The 21985-nt window shown below is 39.9% G+C and overlaps 1 protein-coding gene across 4 annotated transcripts in view; it reads left to right on the forward strand.

Annotated features, from left to right (window-relative positions):
• CIT (citron rho-interacting serine/threonine kinase) overlaps positions 1-21985 on the forward strand; it is a 140833-nt gene that overhangs the window by 88860 nt on the left and 29988 nt on the right. For 3 of the 4 annotated variants that reach the window (XM_066603665.1, XM_066603664.1, XM_066603667.1), the window contains 11 exons: positions 175-372; positions 5654-5847; positions 6526-6573; positions 9828-9963; positions 10848-10952; positions 11213-11353; positions 11432-11539; positions 11646-11808; positions 12250-12414; positions 12536-12673; positions 12797-12977. In XM_066603665.1, the coding sequence (XP_066459762.1) occupies positions 175-372; positions 5654-5847; positions 6526-6573; positions 9828-9963; positions 10848-10952; positions 11213-11353; positions 11432-11539; positions 11646-11808; positions 12250-12414; positions 12536-12673; positions 12797-12977 (1577 nt within the window). The remainder of the gene's footprint in view (positions 1-174; positions 373-5653; positions 5848-6525; positions 6574-9827; positions 9964-10847; positions 10953-11212; positions 11354-11431; positions 11540-11645; positions 11809-12249; positions 12415-12535; positions 12674-12796; positions 12978-21985) is intronic. The other variant, XM_066603666.1, reaches the window with a different exon arrangement.

Genomic DNA, 21985 nt, shown 5'->3' on the forward strand with positions numbered 1-21985 from the left:
GATCTGTGGGAGATAATGCATTTCCAGTTGTCATTTCTGATGTGCTTTGTGCTGCCAGAGCTATGCTTTCGTTTTAGCTGCAATTGTGAGAAACGATGCAAAACCAAATAGAAATACACATGAATGCTTGTTTAGTAGTCCCATTAAGATATAATCAGAATACTTTGTCTTCAGGTTCTTACAGATCTAGAAGATCAGCTGAACCGGATGAGTGAAGAAAATGCAGAGCTGAACAATCAAAACTTTTATCTAACCAAACAATTAAATGAGGTCTCTGGAGCTGCTGAGGAAATAGTGCAACTCCGAAGTGAAGTGGATCACTTAAGGAGAGAAATTACTGAGCGGGAGATGCAGCTTACTAGTCAGAAACAGGTAGAGTTCTCAACTCTGTCAGGGAGATTTATTAAGTGAAATCTTGCATAAATATAAGTTTCGGATTTTTGTGTAAGGCTAACTTCTGCTAAAATTTGATGTATTTTTATCAGCTACACTGCTCTACGACTCTTTCCTGAAGGGGCGCGTGGCTTTCATGTTCTTCTACATATATAAGGTGCATTCCCCACTGGCAGGGATGATAATAATGGAGTTATACCAGAATCGCTAATTATCCCCTAACTACAGGATATAGGATAACTTGCTGATCAGTGGGGGTCACCGCTGAGACCCGTCTCAATCTGAAGAATGGGAGACCTGTTTTCCTGTCTGCCTGTCCCTGCATGGTCGCTTCTCTCCCTGCAGTGACATAAGAAAGAATAGAGCACTGGCCAAGTATGCGTGGTCTTGGCTCCATTCATTTCAATGAGGTTGACATAAATACCCTAGCACTTGCTGTTCAGCTATCTCCGGTAGTCACAATGAAAATGAATGGAGTGCCAGCATGCTTCGCAACCAGCGCTCCATTCAGTCTCCTCACTGCAGAGCTTACAGTAAGCCCGCAATGAGGATGGTTAAAACGGGGGACCCATTTTCTGGATTGATGGGGGTCTCAATGGTAAGGCTCCTACTGATCAACAAGTTATTCACTATTCTATGGACAGGGAATAACTAGTGATTCTGCTAAAACCTCTTCCTGTACCAGGGTGTTAGTGCCCGCTCTGGGTGGGAAGCAGTTCCAGGATTGGGTGTACGTTTACACCCTATGGATGGTGTGGTCTCAGAAACTAAGCCTGCGCTATCTGCAAAAAAAAAAAATGCTAAAAATCTAGGCCAAAATGCTTTTTTTTTTTTTCCATTTCACCTCCCCCAAAAAATGCTATAAAAATGATCAAAAAAGCCATATTTACCCCAAATTGTATCAATAAAAACTACAGCTCATCACACAAAAAAAATTGGCTCTCAAGAGCTCCATAAAGTTATGTGACTTTGAATGCAGTAATGCAGAAAAAAAATGAATATATCTTCCAAAAGAAAGACTTTTATTGTGCAATAGCTGGAAAACCTAAAAAAAATTTTTGGTGTGTTTTTTTTTTTTTAAACTTACCCGCTCTCCCTATCGCACACTGTCACCTTGTGAAGTCTGCCCTGGCTTACTCGAGCCATCCCTTTCGCTGCCTCATGTCTTTCTCCTGGACACAGAGAGAGTGCCACTTCTCTCTCTCACGTCGTTTATCACATCCCATATCACAGATGCTTTCATGTGCTTTTCCTATAGCAACCATGTTGGTTCACGTAGAACCAGGACTCTTGTTAACTGTTTGTTTTCTTGCATTTTCATATGTTTAGTTCTCATAGTCAAGACTCCCGGCTCATTACAGAGCACCTGGTCAATCTTCAGACTGACCTAATAGTATCAATTGCTACTTTTATAAATGGTACTCTTAGGTCATTACCCAAGCCGATATCTCTCATGGTCCCTTATTGCTCTCCTCTTGGCGGTTTATGGGGACTGGGAATGTGCAGGTGATTCCTGCAGATGCAGCACAAATTTCTTCACCCAATCCCATAGTTTTAAAAATTACATCACTGAATGTTAAAGGCCTTAACCCCTTGAGTGGCACGCCCGGAAATTTTCCGGGACGAGCTCCACTGCTCATAGCAACATAGCCCGGAAGATTTCCGTGCTATGTATCACTATGGGAGCTGCAGAGCACAATGCCACAAGCTGTGACAGTGTGCTCTGCCTGCACAGACCCACACAGAGCAGTGCAAGGGCTTTGAAAAACCAGCAGAAGATATTGCAGATATGCCGGCAATCTCATGCACTGGTTTGTTTACAGGTTGCCATAGAGACCATCGGCTTGTCAGAAGCATGCCTATGGTCTCTGTGGCAGGGAGAGCTGGTTGTTGGTTGTCAGAGGACAGCTAGGTTCTAGCTCTTACAGCAGAGATCAGAGAAAACCTCCGATCTCTGCTGTGTTAACCCTTTACATGCTGCAGTCTATGTGACTGCAGCATGTAAAGGGCTATCACTGCAGCATGTAAAGGGCTGTCACCATCGGACCCCCGGAATGTGATCAGGGGGTCCTGATGGGTCCCTGTGGAAGTCCCCTAAAGGGACAAAACAAAGAAAAAAAAAAGAAAAAATTTTTTTTAAAAAAGTTAAAAAATTATAAAAAAAATAATAAACACTTGTCTTTTACTATTTCACTATTTTTACTTTGTAAAAAATCAAAAATACAATCACACATGTGGTATCCATGCGTCGTAATGACCCAGAGAAGGAAGTTAATACATTATTTAACTCCTTAATGACATGGCCCCTTTTTTTCTTTTTTCCTCATTTCTTTTTTTCCTCCCCTCTGTTTAAAAAATCACAACTTGTCCCGCAAAAAACAAGCCCTCATATGGCTGTGTCAATGGAAAAATGAAAAAGTTATGGCTCTTGAGACGCAACTGCAAAATTAGTTGAAATTCAATGATTAGACCATTTTAAAAAACCTGCCCTGGTGGGCACGACAGGGTGGTAGGAAACCCGCCACTCAAGGGGTTAATAGTCCCTTTAAATGATCCCTCCTTTGGAAAGAAGCTAACAAACTGAAGTGCTATATTCTCTGTGCCCAAGAAACACATCTAAATGAAAAAGATACTATTAGACTCCAAAATAAAATTTTCCCAAATGTTTTCTATTCTCATGCTATCAATAAAAAGAGGGGTGTTCTAATAGCCATAAAACAGACAATAGCTCTCCAATGTCTAGATGAGGTTTCTGACAAGGAGGGGAGATTTATAATATTGTCATGCCTGATCAACAAGGCTCCATACACTATTCTCACAATATATTCACCAAACAACCCACTTTTGTCAAAAAAGTTCTAGATCCTCTCCCAAGCTTTAAGCAAGGGACATTGATAATTTTTGGATACTTCAATACGGTCCCCAAACAACTTTCTCAACAAAAGTGGCTCATACCTCGCTAGCAATACACAGTAATTACAAGATCTCATCTTTCAAAGTGATTTATATGATGTTTGGAGAATACAATACACCAGCGAGAGTGACTATGCCTTTTTCTGGAATCGATTTCTTCCTATTACACAAATAGGTACTACAGAAATCTCAGTCGTCGGACATTGGTTCTATAACTTGGTCTGACCATTATCCTGTTTCCCTGGCTATCAGTGAGGTGTTTAACCTAGCCCCATCATCGCCTTAGAGACTTAACAACTCTCTTCTCAGTGACTTGGAATTTTCGGTTGAAAGTCAAAAACATTTGGAAGAATATTTCTCTTTAAATGATCTAGGTGACACCTCATTGTCATTTATCTGGTGCGCCCATAAAACTGTGATAAGAGGTCACTTTCTAAAAAAACAACCAGCGTGCCAAAAGAAAAAAAAGACTGAAAGAAATAGATGACCTCTTGTTACATATCAAGTAACTAGAGGCAATAAACAAGACATGTTCAGACAAAACTTTATCAGATTTAAAAAAAAATCACACTTTTGTTTATTTAACCTCATGCAAAATAAATATGAATTTCATCTTCGCAGATCCAAGCTCACTAATAGAGATGAGCGAGCGTACTCGGCCACGCCCCTTTTTCGCCCGAGTACCGCGATTTTCGAGTACTTCCGTACTCGGGCGAAAAGATTCGGGGGGCGCCGTGGGTGAGTGGGGGGTTGCAGCGGGGAGTGGGGGGGAGAGGGAGAGAGAGAGGGCTCCCCCCTGTTCCCCGCTGCTACCCCCCGCGCCGCCACACCTCCCCCGCCCCCCCGGCGCCCCCCGAATCTTTTCACCAGAGTACTGAAGTACTTGAAAATTGCGGTGCTCGATCGAGTAATTACTCGAAACGAGTACGTTCGCTCATCTCTACTGACTAACTATAGCCAAGGAAACAGGGCCTCCAAACTCTTAGCTGAAAGGGTCAAAGGCAATAAAACAAAAACTAGAATCCCATTCCTACTTGACGCCTGTAATAATAAAATCATCAATCCTCGTGAAATTGCAGAGGAATTTGCACACTGCTATAGCTTGCTTTACAATCTAAGAGACAATAAGAACATTACACATCCCAACTCACAGCTCATTCAAGACATTTTAAACAGTGTGTCTCTCCCTCTCCTCTCAGAATCACAATCCGTATTCCATAACAAAGAGATCGCCACACTAGAAATACTAGACACCATTGCTTCCTTAAAACTAAACAAGTCCCGTGGACCTGACGGCTTATCTAAAGAATATTACAAAAAGCTTGCAAACATCCTAGCTCCATACCTGCTAAAAATTTTTGCTTATGCTATCCATACGGGATCTTTCCCTCCGGAGATGTTCAGCACCCTGATTGGCACACTTCCCAAAGCGGGCAAAATTTTAGGCCTATCTTACTCCTTTATTCCCATGTGAAAATCTTAGCTAAGATTCTGGCCTCAAAGCTCTACAGTATCTTGCCAAGCCTGATCAAAAATGATCAGGTGGGATTCATTAAAGATAGACAGACTTCAGACGCTACCAAGAAATGTATTAATCTGGTTGAGCTGGCTGATATCGGTCGGTTCCCTTCTGTGCTTCTATTCCTTGATGTGGAGAAGGCATTCGATAGGGTGCATTGGGGCTATTTGAGAGCTGTCCTTGAAAGCTTCAGGATTGGGGGGAAATCTTCTATCTGTTTAATTTTATTTACTTTTGTATTAAAACAGTTTAATTGCTTTAATTTTAGCAATGAAATATAAAACTTCACGATTACAATGCCTATACTCAAATCTTTGCTTTCCTTATTAAAACTTTGTCAAGACTTAAAAAAAATATATAGAATTTTGGATATGCAAAGAAAAAATTGACAGTTTCTCTTTGAAAGTGTTCTCTGCTTTGGACGGTCTCTACTTATTAGAAGGCTTCCTTAAAAAGAAGATGATCACAAAGAATCTGACTGCTATGTCCACCAGCAATCAGCAGAGAATCTATGGAGAAACCTGGCCATAAATGCTTAATTTCTTGGAAGCGTCATCACAGGGGCATTACACAGAGGAAATTGAAATGTATGAGCTGTGTGTGTAGTACAGGATAGGAAAGTTAGCTTTCTAAACTAGGCAAGCCCTTTTAGACCCATTGTTGTTTTGATTTCACATACCTTATGCACACATGTGGATAGTAACCCAAAGATCCAAAGGCCATGGTTCACAAGTATCAGTCAAATCTGCATGTCCTGTGAGTAGATATAGTAGATATTGCCTTATAAATTAGGAGTTATTAAAAAAAACTGTGGTCTAATAATTCCAGACAATGGAAGCTCTTAAAACTACTTGCACAATGCTGGAGGAGCAGGTAATGGATTTAGAGGCACTGAACGATGAGCTGCTAGAAAAGGAGCGTCAGTGGGAAAGCTGGAGAAGTTCACTAGAAGACGAGAAAACGCAGTTTGAATGTAGACTCCGAGAAGTACAAAGACTTCTTGATACTGAAAAGCAGGGCAGGTAAATGTCGAATATTTCTCTTTTGTGTTTTTCTTGGTCTGCTATGCATAGACACAAATGGGTTTCTTTTTGTATCACTGGGCATTTGACTAAACTTATACGTATACTCGCTAGAATGCGCTGACCGTTGCATCATTGATGGTATGTTGCATCAGCCCATCATATACTATTGTAGTTAAAAGCTCCTATCCTACATCTGAACTTGACCACATGTTGTGACCTATATATTGCAGTTAACCTTTAGCCTAAGGGGCTGTATCCTATTTTTCCAAACTGTGCTGTATGTAAAGAATCACTTACCTTATTCCCCTGTCCTGTTCTATTGTTTGGCAGCAATGCAGGTTTGTAACGAGGGGTTTACACAGGAGACTGAAACCATTTTTCGGGCATGCTTGGTTTATTCACTTCTTTTATCCATACAAATAAGTGGATTAAGTAATAGGGTTTTTTCCCGTAACATCTGTATATGTCTATCTCCGTGATCCTCGTTGGTGGCCACCTTTGATGAGTTGGGGAAATACATCAGCAATATTAGAATATTAGCAATGACAACTCCATAACTAAAAAGAATGAAAGTGATCTGTATTTAAACTGTTTTTTTAAAAACCAGGAAGATGATGAATACTGTGAGGTTATTATTGGCTCATAACATTCAGTGTCTCCTGCTCTGTACCGCAGTTGGCGCCAAGCGGAGAGACAACATCTTACAGGCTCTGGGCTGAATAGGTACTTGTCTTTTTTCTCGTTTTTCACTAACAGAATGGTAATCAAAACTGCCATTATAACATATCATACCAACACTGCTATACCTGGAGCAAGCCTTTTCATACATACCATTAGACTTGCGGCCATTTTACGTTACACTACCATTTTTACCATCATTACCTATTAAATGTACTAAGGGTATTTCAGAGCAGAGTAACCTCAATTGTTACAGGTGGGTGATAACAAAAATCCAATACAGGCAATGCAAACCAAAAGTGTAGCTTTTTATCCAGTACTTCGCATTCCCCCCCCCCAGTTTTCCAAACCAGATGAAAAACTATTTACAGTACGTTTTTGTTCTTTATAATATATAAAGTATATATTTTGACTTTTTTTTTTTTTTACATTTTTTGTTATACATTGTTTTCGTAGAAACATAGGAATGTCATGTAAAACATATATCTAGTTTAACTGTAGACTTAAAAACGGGGTGTGAACAAAGTTTTAATCAAAGAAAGTGCAACAAGCAAAGCTGCAAAATCAAAACTTGGATAAGATTGAAAGAGAGCGCTGCCAGTGACCAAACATGGTATTACATACCATAATAAATGTAGTAGGATGTCCCTGCAATCACTAGTAATCGAGATTTATTATAGAACAATAGCAAAATTCTAGATTCTGTGAAAATTTATATTCCATTTCGTTCAAAACTGCCGCTTATGAAATGCAAAAAGAAAATCTGTGAATCCAAAGGCTAATATGTTATATTGATCAAATGTCAGTGATTCCTTTGGAATCTGATGTGATTCTTGCATGTAAGGTGTTTATATGCTTGGCTGGAGGCAATGTATGCTTGTGTCACTATTATACTTGGCATCGTCTGTGGCACTGTTATATTTGCCAACCAGTTTGCTATATAGGTTAGTATCTCATCGGCTGTGTCATTATGATGTGGTCTAAAAATATTGTAAAATTTGGAACTTTTACTAGTTTTTACTAGTCTGAATCACACCCTTTAGAACACCATTAAATATTAGGGTCTCTTCATTGCTCAACATAAAAGATAGCAATTTTTCAATGAAATGTATATATATATATTTTTAAATATCCTCCTCTCTCTATATATTTCTAATAGTGGAACCCCATGTTGTCCTTTTGCTTCCTTGTCAGAACATTGACCTATATGACCAGTGCTGCCCAGTAGCATAGTCCCACCAGCTAGATCTTCTTGTACATGGGTAGCCGATACGAATTGGGACACAAGCAGTGGTGGCTTTTTATCAGCACCGAACACATTAGGTTGGGTTCACACGAGTGTATTAAGGTCGTGTATCCTGACCCAACCGCATGTCTAGTGAGCTGACTTCAGAAAATCATAGATCCCTATGGTGCTTTGAGTTTAGGTCAGTAGACCCGCAGTCAGACCGGGACACTTGTCCGTATTACGGACACATAGATGTGGTTATAATATGCTTTTGTGAAACTGGCTTTAGGAGGATCTTCTAAGAAAAAGATAAAAAGAAAAGTAACTAAAAACCAAAACAAGTATGTAATATGAATATATAGATACAAAATCCTTTTTTAATCTGATGGAAACAGGAATTTTGATGGTGGGAGAACTCCTTTTATTACCTGTGGCGTTAAGAACTCTGCTCTAAGCAAGTAAATATCAGGAGCGCTGGTCACTGTGTTATGTATTACAATACTTAATTCCTGGAAAACCACCAGGCATATGCCATCTGGGCAAGGAGATTTATCTTCATCTTTTAAGGAGCTTTTGCATTTCCTCCTGAGTAATAATGCACTTTGCTTATTACCAAATACCACTTCATACATTTCCTCCTCTGCAAATATCATAAGTAAAAATGTATCTAAAGAAACATTTTTTTTCATCCAGCCATTTCTTGTTTTAATGCATCATTACTCATTTCTGCAATTTCTTATTGATCCACTCTGGTTCTCATTTGTTTCTATTAATCTATTGTTAGTGGGTTATATTCACAGAATAGTATTTTCCTTTAAGTAAATGTTTAAGAATATTTGTTTTGTATTTGTAATTCAGTGAAGGTCTATCCTCTTGCTTAGCACTCTTTCTACATTTGTAGCTGATTTACCATAAACTCTCTTAACCCTTTCCAATCCACTGTCTGACGTCTAAAGACATTCTGATTGAAGGCTGTACAGCTCCGATGTCAGAAGACGTCCGGCAGGGTATTCTTACTGTAGATTACTGGACACTCTGTTGTCGGGGGCCTCTCTGGCATGTCCCATACAGCAGTACTGGCTCTAGTCAACAGATGGTGCTATTGTATACTGGCAGAAAGAGAAAGCCCTCTAGGAAACCCTGAATCCAAAATTGGATTGCAAAGGCTTAAAGTTGGAGACCTCAGAAAAATTGATACAATGTTTTATAGGTGTTGCCCATTTTGGGTAAGCCCTTTTATGTAAGCAGGTCCCCTACATTTAATTGATCATGTGGGTCCCACTGCTGGGAACCCTTGTTTTAAGGATTTTTGCTCAAATCATATCCCTTACCTTAACATTGCATTGGAAATTTAGCTTTAATCTGCAAGAATTCTGCAAGGAAACCTTTGAATGAGACTAGTCTTTGTGTGGATCCACTGGCACATCTGCAGCACAGCCGTAACAGAAATCCAAGTATTGGCCTCAAGTTTCTACTGCAAATTATCTTGTAAATACATGTCAGTAGGCAAAGAGGAAACTTTGTTTAGTTCTCTGCTGTGCTAGAAGAGGAGAGATGCCACCTTGGTCATAGGTGTATCTGAGACGTGTCACAATGTATGTTTGAATTAGACATTTGTTTAGCTTGACAACTCAGAAAGAAGTAGTTATAGTAATTGCAGCAGCGTGGGCAGTTGTCCTGCTGTCTAGTAATATATAGCCCCATTTCCAAACCTAAAAGTAATCTGTTTTTAGGATCCATTAGCCATAAGCATGAGAAGCTGATGCTTTGTCAAAATCCTGTCAATGCAGTTTTGTTTCTTGTACTGTGGAAAGGCTTTAATTTACATTTGCTGTAGAATGCAGTATCAAATATGGAGCAAATAATGCAAAAGATTTTTGCATGGTAACAAAGAAATTGGCTATTCACAATCCATTATTTTCATAACTTTTTTTTTGATTGTCATTGACATTATTGAAAGTGAAACACTGAATTCAGTTATAACTCCGGATAGTTCACCAGTTTCAGTAATCGCTTTTACATCTTCCAGGGAAATTTTGGTTCATTTGTAGCACTATATCTGTATTTCCAGAGCTCGAGCTGATCAGCGCAGTACAGAATCTCGCCAAATGGTGGAACTGGCAGTAAAAGAACACAAGGCTGAGATTTTGGCTCTTCAACAAGCGCTCAAGGATCAAAAACTAAAGACCGAGAGTCTCTCAGATAAGGTCAGTGAAATATTTAAAGTTTGTCATCTATTTGTGCATGATTAGGGCACTGCGGAATATGTTGGCGCTATATAAATGAAGATTATTATTATCAGCAATTGTTTGCCGTCGAGATTTTAGGTAGGGAATAGAGATGAGTGAACGTACTCGTTTAGGGTGATTTCACAATCGAGCATCGCTTTTTTCGAGTAACTGACTACTTGAGCGAAAAGATTCAGGGAGCGCCGGGGGTAAGCAGGGGGTTGCAGAGGGGAGGGGGGGGGGAGTGAGCTCCCCCCTGTTCCCCACTGCTACGCCCCGCTCCACCACACCGCCCCCCAAATCTTTTTGCTTGAGTAGTCAGTTACTTGAAAAAAGCGATGCTCGATTGCGAAATGGCCCTAAACGAGTACGTTCACTCATCTCTAGTAGGGAACCATTGAACTCAGGTCATCCTCACCTTATCTCTGAGGAGAATTTAAAATGGGATACATGTCTAGGCTATGTCAATAGACTGAAATAACCATAAATACAGCATTAGCATCAGGTTAAGGAAAAGCAAAGTCCCCATCAAGAGCTAAAAGTGGCAAAATTAGTCCGGTTAAACACGGACCCGTGCGTGTGTGCGTGCGTGTGTGCGTGCGTGCGTGAGTGCGTGCGTGCGCGCGCAGCTATGACAATCCTATATTGGGGAGACACTTCAGTTAGGTAACTAAAAAAATGTTGCATTAAACTGCCACTTCATGTTACATTCTTGTTTTTAAAGTTTTCACTGTATTCTGTTACACAATTTCAGTTCCATATTAGTTATATAATATAGAAGGTATTCATATTATGATAATTTGTAAGACCTTTCACTAACCTCAACGTCTAAAAGCCCAATAATTATTTAATTAATCACACAGTTAAATGATCTGGAAAAGAAACATGCAATGCTGGAAATGAATGCACGCAGCTTGCAGCAGAAGCTTGAAACTGAGCGTGAACTGAAGCAGCGACTCCTAGAAGAGGTAGGAGGTCCATCTCACTATGTTAATCTTCATTTGCCTTTAAAACCTTTTCTGAAATCTAAGAAATCTTACACGGTGCAGAAAACATGTCGTGCCTTATACCACCATAGATCTTGCTTTATTTACGTATTCTCAGCTCTATACAGATACCATTATGATTATCAAGAGCCCTGCATCATGTGTAGCATTTGCTTTTGTTGAAGTAGTTATGTTTTCAGTGAGTCTTAAGACTACTTAAATGTCCTGTTTTTTGTGCACAGCAAGCTAAACTTCAGCAGCAAATGGACCTTCAAAAGAATCATATCTTTCGTTTGACTCAAGGACTTCAGGAAGCATTAGATCGAGCAGATTTACTGAAAACTGAGAGAAGTGATTTAGAATATCAGCTGGAGAACATGCAGGTAAGGGTTTTGTGGCCGTAGTCTGGAGGTTTCAGATTGATGAACACACGGGTCAAAGATGTGGATTTAATCTTTTAGGCTCTTTACTCTCATGAGAAAGTTAAGATGGAAGGGACCATTTCCCAGCAAACCAAACTCATTGACTTCCTGCAAGCAAAAATGGATCAACCATCTAAGAAGAAAAAGGTGAGAAATGGTTTATAAAATATTTGTTAAACTTACACATGTGGTATTCAGATTTTTATCATATTGAAGCATTTTAATAAAAATAACATGTTGGATTGTGTTGCAGGGACTATTTGGCAGACGCAGGGATGACCCCAATCAGACATCACAAATTCCTGTGCAGTACAATGAGTTAAAGGTAGCACTGGAGAAAGAGAAGGCACGGACTGCAGAACTTGAGGATGCACTTCAGAAAACAAGGATAGAACTAAGGTCTGCCAGGGAAGAAGGTACGACTGGTCATACCCTATGGATTAGAAAAAGCTCTGTTGGCTTCCAGAATGTCTAGTGAAAATCAACATAGCAGATGTAATGCAATTTCGTCTCACAATGCTCAAAGTAGCCAAAAGGTCTGGAGAGGAGAGTAGGTACAGTAAGAGCTGAGTGTCAGTGGAAATACTCCCAACCATCAACCATGCTGACTATTTAAGGCTTCGAGGTTTTTTTTTTCCTATCTGAAAATAGAAAATTAATTTAAGCTCTGTGAAAATGTTGATTTTTCATAAGAAGCCTAGAGGTTTATTATGTCTACATGTTTATGGCAAGAAAAGTATATTTTCCTGTATGTGTGTATGTATATAAATATATAATACGTTCGTGTATAAATATATACGTGTGTGTATATCTATCTATCTTATATTATAGTATATGCATTTTTCCTCCTTATGCAGCTGCCCATCTGAAAGTTGTTGATCATCCTCTCCCATCCACTCCTGGCACTGCAAGGCAGCAGATTATAATGTCTGCATTGGTTAGGTCTCCAGAACATCAGCCAAATGCCGTCGGCTTGCTGGCTCCTCAGTCCAGTCGTAGAAAAGAAGCCTCTGCTCCTGAAGGTGAGAATGTGTCTACTAAATGTGCCAGTAGTTGCTCATGATGACAACTCATTCTCTCCTATTAGCTGGATTGACTAAAATTTCGTATACTAAAAAAACCCCATTATTTTGGTTTCTGCAGACTTTAGTCGTCGCCTTAAAGAACGAATGCATCATAATATTCCTCACAGATTTAACGTTGGTCTCACCATGCGAGCGGCCAAATGTTCTGTGTGCCTGGACACTGTGCACTTTGGGCGTCAAGGAGCTAAGTGTTTAGGTAAGAACAACTTTTGGATCTCCTCTGACCATAACACATTAAACATTGGTAAGGGCTAGTAGACACACTAGTCACTTTCTGAGCAGAATGGTTGACATGCATTTCTATTTGTCTTTCTATAAGAATGTCAGGTCATGTGTCACCCAAAGTGTTCCTCCTGCCTCCCAGCTACATGTGGCCTCCCCGCAGAATATGCTACACATTTCACCGAAGCCTTTTGTAGAGAAAAGATGAATTCCCCAGGGATGCAAGTGAAGGAAGTGACTGGGTCTGTACGCCTGGAAGGCTGGATGAAGATCCCAAGGTTTGTCAATGGAATACTTTGGAACAAATCATTATTTTACAATACATAACAGGGAATATTCACTATTTAAATCATGGAGAGGAGCCATTTAATGTGTTCTGGCTTTTATTTCTTTTACCTAATTCCTATTGCCTCGTTTGCTATTTTCAACTGGAGTTATAAAGCAATGTGGCCTGTAAGGTTTTTTTTTCTAGTATGCAAAAGCAACAACTATATTAAAGGGGTATTTCCATCTTGGGAACTCTGTTACAATATGCTGGAAGTACGAAATGTAAGCACTTGCCAATTCCATGTCTCTTTCACAAAAATGCCCTGTTTTCTTGAGAAGCTGTAGTCTTCTTTAAAGTTGTTAATTGCTAATTGCTAGGAAAACTGTCCCCCTTCGCTATGGTGTGGAAATGTTTGGCACTTGTGTACTTTTTCACTCCATGTGCAACGATCTGCTCTCTGATGCATTCACAATAGCTCCCAGCCCTCTCAACGGCTACCGCTGCGCTCAGCTGTTTCTTTGCATAGAAGGGCTTTTGAGTAGTGTGAACAGCGACAACATGTTCACACTGCTCAGTAGCCCTTCTATGCAAAGAAACCGCGCAGCTTGGTATTAACAGGCGATCGGGAGCTATTGTGCATGCGCTGCAGAGATTTCGGCCAGACAGAAGTTTATGGCACACCCAGTTAGAACTGCACAAGTGCTGGTCATTTATACTCAGCAGTAGAGGTGGTCAGTCCCCCTAGCAACGAGCAGTAAACAACTTTATAGAAGAATACAGATTTCAGACTATTATTAAGCCTTACCTGTGACTGAGCTTAATAGGCAATTATGACAGTGCAGTTCAAGTATTGTACAAGCAATCAAGTCAATGCATTTTCAAGTTCCCATTGGGACAAAAGTATATGCAGGGCTTAGGATGCATTCATATTTAAATGATGTGTTGTGAAGTTTCCACAGCTTGAAAGAATCCGCACCAAAAGCCGCATCAGTTTCAGCTGTGGAAAATCCTCAGTAAATGAGTTACTTGTGAACTTGCCCTTAATAGGCTGACGTAAGTAGTACAATATACTGCAGTCCTGAGGTATTGCAGTATATTCTACAAGCAATCAAGCGATAAAAGTTCAAGTCCCGTACTGGCATGTAATTTTTTTTAAATAAAAGTTTTACATATTCCAAAATAGAAGTGAAAGTAAACCCTTTTTACAGTTTTTGCATTAAAAACTTGTATTATTGTGCATGTAAAATTCTTCAATATTAAACTATCACATTACTTATCCTGCAAGATAAACACTTAAAAAAAAAAAGTAAGGGGGCTTTCACATGACAGTTTTTTATGCTCAGGTTTTTGTGAGCCAAAACCAGGAGTGGGTCCAAATGTACAGAAGAACTGCAAATCTTTTCATTATACTTTCTCTCCACTGCTGGTTTTGGTTCACAAAAAACTGAACACAAAAACTGTCGTGTGAAAGTGCCCTAAGAGTTGCATATCTTTGATTTTTGGTCACCCTTACTACTCAAAGAATTTGAATAAAAAGTGATCACAAATTTGTATGTACCCCAGAATGGTACCAGTGAAAACTACAGCTCACCCCGCAAAACACAAGGCCCTCATACAGCTCAGTTAGCCGAAAAATAAGCAAAGTTATGGTGTCAGAATGTGGCTATAAAATGCTACATTTTAAAAACTATTTTTTCCAGAAGAAAAATTGTATAATAAGCCATAATTATACTGACCCACAGAATAACATTTACATGTCATTTTTACAGCACCATAAACATAAAAATGGACCAACCACAAAAATGGCGACTGATTTTTTCTTTAATTTTACCCTACTTAGAAATTTTTAAGTGTAATTGAGTTCATTAAAAGCTACAATTGAAAAATACAACTTGTCGTGCAAAAAACAAGCCCTCATATGGCTGTGTTAATGGAATAATAAAAGTTATGAATCTTTTTGGAAGGCGGAGAATGTACTATTGGAGTACTCCTTTAAATTTATAATCATCAATAAGGCTACTGGGATCTGAGTTCTTGCACATGTCAATTTATTAACAATGATCATCAGTGAAAGAACAAGAGACATGAAATTTGTGAAGTCACTTCTGTCCTCTTCCTGAGGGGACCAGCTCAATGTTGCTTTATTAATAGCACAAAGTAGAACAAAGAAAGGCATAGTGTCCAATCACGGTGGACGATGCTTTGACAGTAGCAATTTAATACAAAGTCTTAGTATTGATGAATGAATCTATATATAAAAAATGGGATGTATGTGTGTATGTGCCACCATAACTCATGAAAGCCTGGAGCAATTTCAACCAAACCTGGTACATATATAACTCATCCCATGGGGACAAATTTGGGGGGATAAGACAGCCCCACTACGCCTGGTTTGCCATATCTAAATCATAGAATGGTAAAGTTGGAAGGGACCTCCAGACACACACTCTGACAGTATAAGGCTATGTCTTAAACATAATGTAACATTGGGCTGTCTCTCTTTGTCGGAGATGAGTCATCTAACAAAGAGAAGTGCTTGTAAATATCAAAGTGGTATCACTGATGAGTTTACTGCTATTAAAAGCAAAACAAGCTGTAAATATTTCCAGTATACATCTGCTAAAAAAATTTGGCAATAACTGTGAAGCAGACTCGTGCTACTATCTCTATTTATACATATATATATGAGATAGAGAGAGACAGAGAGAGAGACAGAGAGAGAGACAGAGAGAGAGACAGAGAGAGAGACAGAGAGAGAGACAGAGAGAGAGACAGACATATCTTCTGTCTGTTGTCGGAAGAGCAACTCTAGATCAGGGGCCTGGCCAAACAAAATCTCAAAGGATTAAGTGACATCTTTCCATTCGGCGTGTTCCTGATAGAGTTTTAAAAAAATTAGTAAACATTATCCATGGTTTCTGTTTTTCCTCTTTGGCCTTGCTAATCTAAAAGACTGAGGGCCCCATAGAGTCTATCTTCCTTGCTTCCTCGTACTACCTTTTATGTGTGATATGAAGTGTGAGAAATGTTTGTACAATCATCAAGAGATTCTGAATCCTCTCATAAACTCCATTATCAAAATTTGGTTTCCTATCACCCATTATTACCTCAGGGGACTCCATATTGAAATACTACCTCAGGCAATAGCTTCTTTATCATATTCTTTTCTGTAACTGTGATCACAATCTAAAAAGAGATCAAAACAGACATGGATGCACTAATATTGACTCGCCTCTGGCAGTTGGATAAGGCCCACTCGCAGTATCTGAAATGGGTAAGATGGTCATACAGTGTGTTGGGCAGCTACATTTACCATTTTACCTGGGCTATGACTGTCACAGACAATACCAGCCTGTACAAATCTTGTTGCGACACTGTTGAACCATGGGGCAATCCAAGCAGAAGGCATTATACCACACATTACCTTCTTTGACTAAAGTGTCAATCCATGAATTAGATGCATCGTCATGGTGTATAACAATCATGGGAGGTAGGTCAGTGTACGTCTGCACCAGATACAATCCTCTCCCTTTTCAACTCCTTTTGTTTTAAAGTCCTCCACTTCACTTGATGGTGACAAGACAGATGATAAAGAAGGGTCCATCCCCTTTTCAGGGGATGCTAGAGCGGCCACCATTACCTTAGTCAGAGGCAACAGAGCTGCAGCCTTAGCAGCTTCATCTGCCCTACTGTTTGCTCTTGCCTTTGGAATGGTCTCTTTGGTGTGAGCCTGGACATTAAATAAACTGGTTGCAATTATCGGAGTTAGTGCTGACAACAAATCTGTTACAGCTTCTGTATTTCTGATTGGCTTGCCTGAGAACCCCACAAAGCTTCTACTATGTCAACAGGCCTTGTAGGTTGACGCCCTAGGTGGAGTGGTTGTCATAGTTGTGGTTTATGTTGCATAGCCAGTGCATATTCCTGTCTTGCATAACCTGTCTTTGTAATATCTGGAGCCATATACAAAAAAAACCTTGCAATGGAATCCTCTTTAACTTTTATTAATTTTCTGATCTGATGAGTTAAAGGCAATTGTAGTCTTTACCATCTTTTTGCTGGCTCTCCCCTTCCCCCCTCCTCTCCCACTTTGGACCCATATAGGTGGGTTCAACACAGAAAATGTCCTAATGGTGAGATTAGATGGGGTTAGGAGAGTACCCTTGTATTTAGTGAGCCTGGCAGCAGAAAAGTACTTAGCTTGTGTCTAATGAAGATTCTTCTGAACTCCATTAAGGACCAGTAGAATTAAATCATATTCCATGATTATATCTGTGACAAAAAACACCTATCCATGGCTTGAGACATAACCCATTCAAAATAAATATAGATAGATAGATAGATTGCAGATAGGACATATTAATTTGGCAATTGATTGCATACATCATACTTGAAAAGTATGACATAGGTCCATATTTATTGTCAGACATTCAAGTAGTGTAAGTTATTAATGCCTAATGTGATGTGCAGTACATATAAATAACCTAATTGACACGTGTTCATTATAAACTTTTTATACACTTGTGTTTATTACTCAGATTGAAAATGTAATACACTTTAAGTAAACCCTTGTTATCGGAGTCCGTTTCAGTGTACTTATCAGTCTTGTCAGGTATATAGTTCTCTCATTACTATTTTTTTAAACTCATTTTATTGAACAATGAATATACTATACAGTATATAAATAGATAACTTTGCATACATCTTAGACTCCTCAAAATAAAGGAAAAATACACAGATACATTGTGCACAACATGCATATAAATACAGTGTATTAGTGCATTTCTCTTTAGTGTCAGTAGAAATCAGCAGTTAGCACCCGCGTTACGAAGCAGACCTAGGCATAGCTCCATTCAGTAGGCTTTGGAACAGATCTTGTGTGAGGGTTGTATCTGTGGAACCACACCATCCCACCACACCTTATTAAACTTCTCCGGACATTTTCTATTTTATAAACTATCCTTTCATATGGCAAGATAGAGTTAACCATATTCTGCCACTTTGAGAGCATCAGAGCACACCTGTCCATCCAGCGTAGAGCTATCACCTTTTGGGCCAAAAATAATACCTTGATAAGGAATACCCTGTGGTAAAATTGCCAGTGCTCTTCATCCAAAATACCCAGTAAACATATGGCCGGATCTAATGGAATCAGTATTCGCAATAGCTGGCTTAAAAATTCCGCTACCTCCCCCCCAGTACACAAAAATGTCTGGGCAGCTCCATATTAAATGATTAAAGTTTGCATCTGGTGCCCAGCAGCGGTGGCATTGGTTGGTAGTTACCCTATTCATTTTATGAAGCCTAATCGGTGTCAGATAACACTGGTGAAGGATATACAATTGGGTTAATTTATTATTTGCAGCTGGTGATACCATGGTATATGAAGACATTGCAGAATCTGAGTTCTCACTAGTAAGAGAAGGGATAAGCTCTTTCCATCGCTGTCATTGGTATATTAGAAATTTTGGAGTGTAGTAAATGGGTATACAACACCGATTTCAGGCCCCGGGGTCCTTGGGTACGCAGTGTGCCTATCATGGGTTATAGAGAGAGAGGTTTTCTGGGCTCTGGGAATTGTGTCGTAAGAGCATGCCTGAGTTGCAAATACCTATAAAAACCAGTCCTAGGAACCTGGTACAGCTGCTGCAACTGTTCAAAGGAGTCCAATACCCCATCAATATATAGATATTCCAGTGTTGTGATTCCCAGGTTCACCCAGAACTGCCCATGTGGCAGATTCAATAGGTGTGGAAGCGTTCTATTATCCCATAGGGGGGTTTCCAAAGGGGTACATTCATGTTTGGTCAATGACTTGCATTTCTGCCACACACTAGCCGCCAGTTTATGAATAGGCAGCATCCGCCTAGTCAGCAGTCCTGGTCTCTCCAGAACGATCCAGAGTGAAATCCCAGAAAGGAAAAAAATCAAATGATGCTCGGAGTTTGGGAGGGGGGAGCCTGATAGCCAGTGGCGAATGTATCTAACCTGCCCTGCTAAGTAATAGAGCTTAAAGTCTGGTAGTGCCATTCCTGCCATTTCCTTCAGTCGCTGTAGGGTGTCCATACAGATCTTAGCTCTAGATTTTCCCCATACAAAAGATACTACCAGCAAGTTGGTCTTATTGAAAAAATTCTGTGGTATGGTTATGTCTGCATTTTCTAGGCAATATAGATACTTAGGAAGTATAATCATTTTAATACGGTTTATTCTGCTAGCTACAGATAACGGTAGAACGCTCCAAGTCTTAAATTTAAGTTGCAAGGACGTCAGTAGGGGAGCAATGTTCAAGTCAAAGCTCAGAGTAGGGTCTCTAGTTATATAGATTCCAAGATATTTAAATTGAGGGGTGACCTGTAAATTACAGAATACTTCTCCCTTCTGCTATCCCACGGATCTCAGGGGCATAAAGGTGGGCTTCTGCCAGTTAATGCGTAGGCCTGAAAATCTTCCAAAGTCATCTATCAGGGAAATGGCTAGCCGCACAGTGCACCTGGGATCTGTCATACGGTATATAGTACTATATCATCTGCGTATAACCCTATCTTATCTTCTCTAGACCCAATCTCAACACCCTTGTATGATGCATGTTGTCAAATCCTCAGAGCCAAAGGCCCTATGACAATAGCAAATAGGAGAGGGGAGGGCGGACAGCCCCGTCGGGTGCGCCTTTGCAGTGAAAAGGAGATGGAGGTCAGACCATTCACCACAACCATGGCTACCAGAGATCTATATAGAATAAAGATCCACTTAACAAATGAGTCTCCAAATCCGAATCTCTGGAGAACCTCTATTAAATATGGCCACTCGACAGAGTCGAATGCCTTAGCCGTGTCTAATGAGGCCAAGGTCCAGTCTGCTCCCCACCTGTGTGACTACCAGTGTCCTTCTAATATTATCTGAGAGAGACATTCCAGGGATAAAGCCAGCTTGATCAGGGTGTATGATATCTTTTATGGCCTGATTCAGGCGAGAGGCCAATTCTCATTACTATTTTCGCGTTATTCAATAGCATTCAAATCTGTAAAACCCAATATACTGAATATACCACGTACATGTGTTGTGCCTGCATCAAGATATGTATGTGTGTGTATGTACTGTATGTATATACGTATAATATTTGTATATGTATATTATAATAATGTTTATATACATACCACTGAAATAGAAACATGCTTCTCTGCTAGGTTGGGCTTTGTTAAGGAGAAGCAAAAGCCTGTCCTATTTGGGCATGTTTTCTCCAGTTTATGCCCAGCTGTGCAATGGTACTCAAGAACCCATATAACTTAATAAACAGATTACAAACAATAACACATATATACAGGCCCTTCACACACACACAAAAATAACAAATCTGCATTATTTATGATCAAATAGCAAGATCAGATTTAACAAAAATGATATCCTATCTTGTTCTGTAAAATCACAGCCTGATAATTAATGAAATCATGTAATTACATATTCTGGAATTTCTCTCTGCTCTCTGGTAGAGCACACCCCTCCCACTTGAATATACCTTATCTCTTGATGACATTGAAAAGTTAACTCTCTAGGCAAGTAACAGAATTGTATAATGGATTTCACTGTTTTATGTTTTGTTTCTTCATGCCCTGACCATAATGTCACATCTTTCCAAGCTAGGACTTCTGTTATACAAAGCCCTTCATTTTGACTCTACAATCATTTATCCATCTTTTACAATCACTTGCAAACTTTCACTTGATATCTCTCCATATCCAAACATCCAGTCTTTGGCACTCCAGGAGTGTCCGTTAGCCAGAATGATTGAGCATGATTTCCACAAGGTGATCTCATTGTGTCACAGACATTTACTCATCTGAGACGAGCGGCAGCTGCAATATCATTCCCTGAATGATTACTTAACAGACACTTCCATCAAGTCTCTTAATCCACTAATTCGGAATTCCACTAATTCTGGAGACTGGCTACCTGATTGCATTTATTTGCACAGGTTTTTCTTGTGAACTCCTCTGCGATTACAAGCATGTCTAGTTATCTAACGTGGAGCATATGCTCTATTTCTTATGACTCAAATTTACCAAACAAAAGAGATTTCTCCCTATTCTAGCAGTCTGTGATGGCACACAGGGTCACTGAGAACAGCCACTACATTCCAACCCAAGTCTAGTTATCTCTGTATTGTAGCCTCACACTGCATACACACTTAAAGGGGTTGTCCCGCGAAAGCAAGTGGGTCTATACACTTCTGTATGGCCATATTAATGCACTTTGTAATGTACATTGTGCATTAATTATGAGCCATACAGAAGTTATAAGAAGTTATTCACTTACCTGTTCCGTTGCTAGCGTCCTCGTCTCCATGGTGCCGTCTAATTTTCAGCGTCTAATCCCCAGATTAGACGCGCTTGCGCAGTCCGGGTCTTCTTCTTTTCTCAATGGGGCCGCTCGTGCCGGAGAGCGACTCCGTGTAGCTCCGCCCCGTCACGTGCCGATTCCAGCCAATCAGGAGGCTGGAATCGGCAATGGACCGCACAGAAGAGCTGCGGTCCACCGAGGGAGAAGATCCCGGCGGCCATCTTCAACCGGTAAGTAAGAAGTCACCGGAGCGCGGGGATTCAGGTAAGCGCTGTGCGGATTTTTTTTTAGGTCCCTGCATCGGGTTTGTCTCGCGCCGAACGGGGGGGGGGGCTGTTGAAAAAAAAAAGCCCGTTTCGGCGCGGGACAACCCCTTTAAGTATCCTATTGTCTTAGGCAGGGAAACAGCATGGCAATTATAGGTCCTAAATTCTTTGTTTTGTCGGTCTGTGAATCTTCAAACAGATGGGGTTTTATAAACACACACAAGTCTACAAGAGTTTCTTACTATTTCTATCCTAATAGAACATATACACTTAGTACAACATTAACAATTCATACATAAGAAAAATCACTTCGGGAGACTACCGAATCCATGATAGAAACTAAAGCAATAGTAAATACTTGTAACAAACAAAGGCTGTTACTTACTGTGGCCTTTAATTTACTGTTACTTACCTG

Source organism: Eleutherodactylus coqui, chromosome 5, assembly GCF_035609145.1.
Source record: "Eleutherodactylus coqui strain aEleCoq1 chromosome 5, aEleCoq1.hap1, whole genome shotgun sequence".
NCBI lineage: Eukaryota > Metazoa > Chordata > Amphibia > Anura > Eleutherodactylidae > Eleutherodactylus > Eleutherodactylus coqui.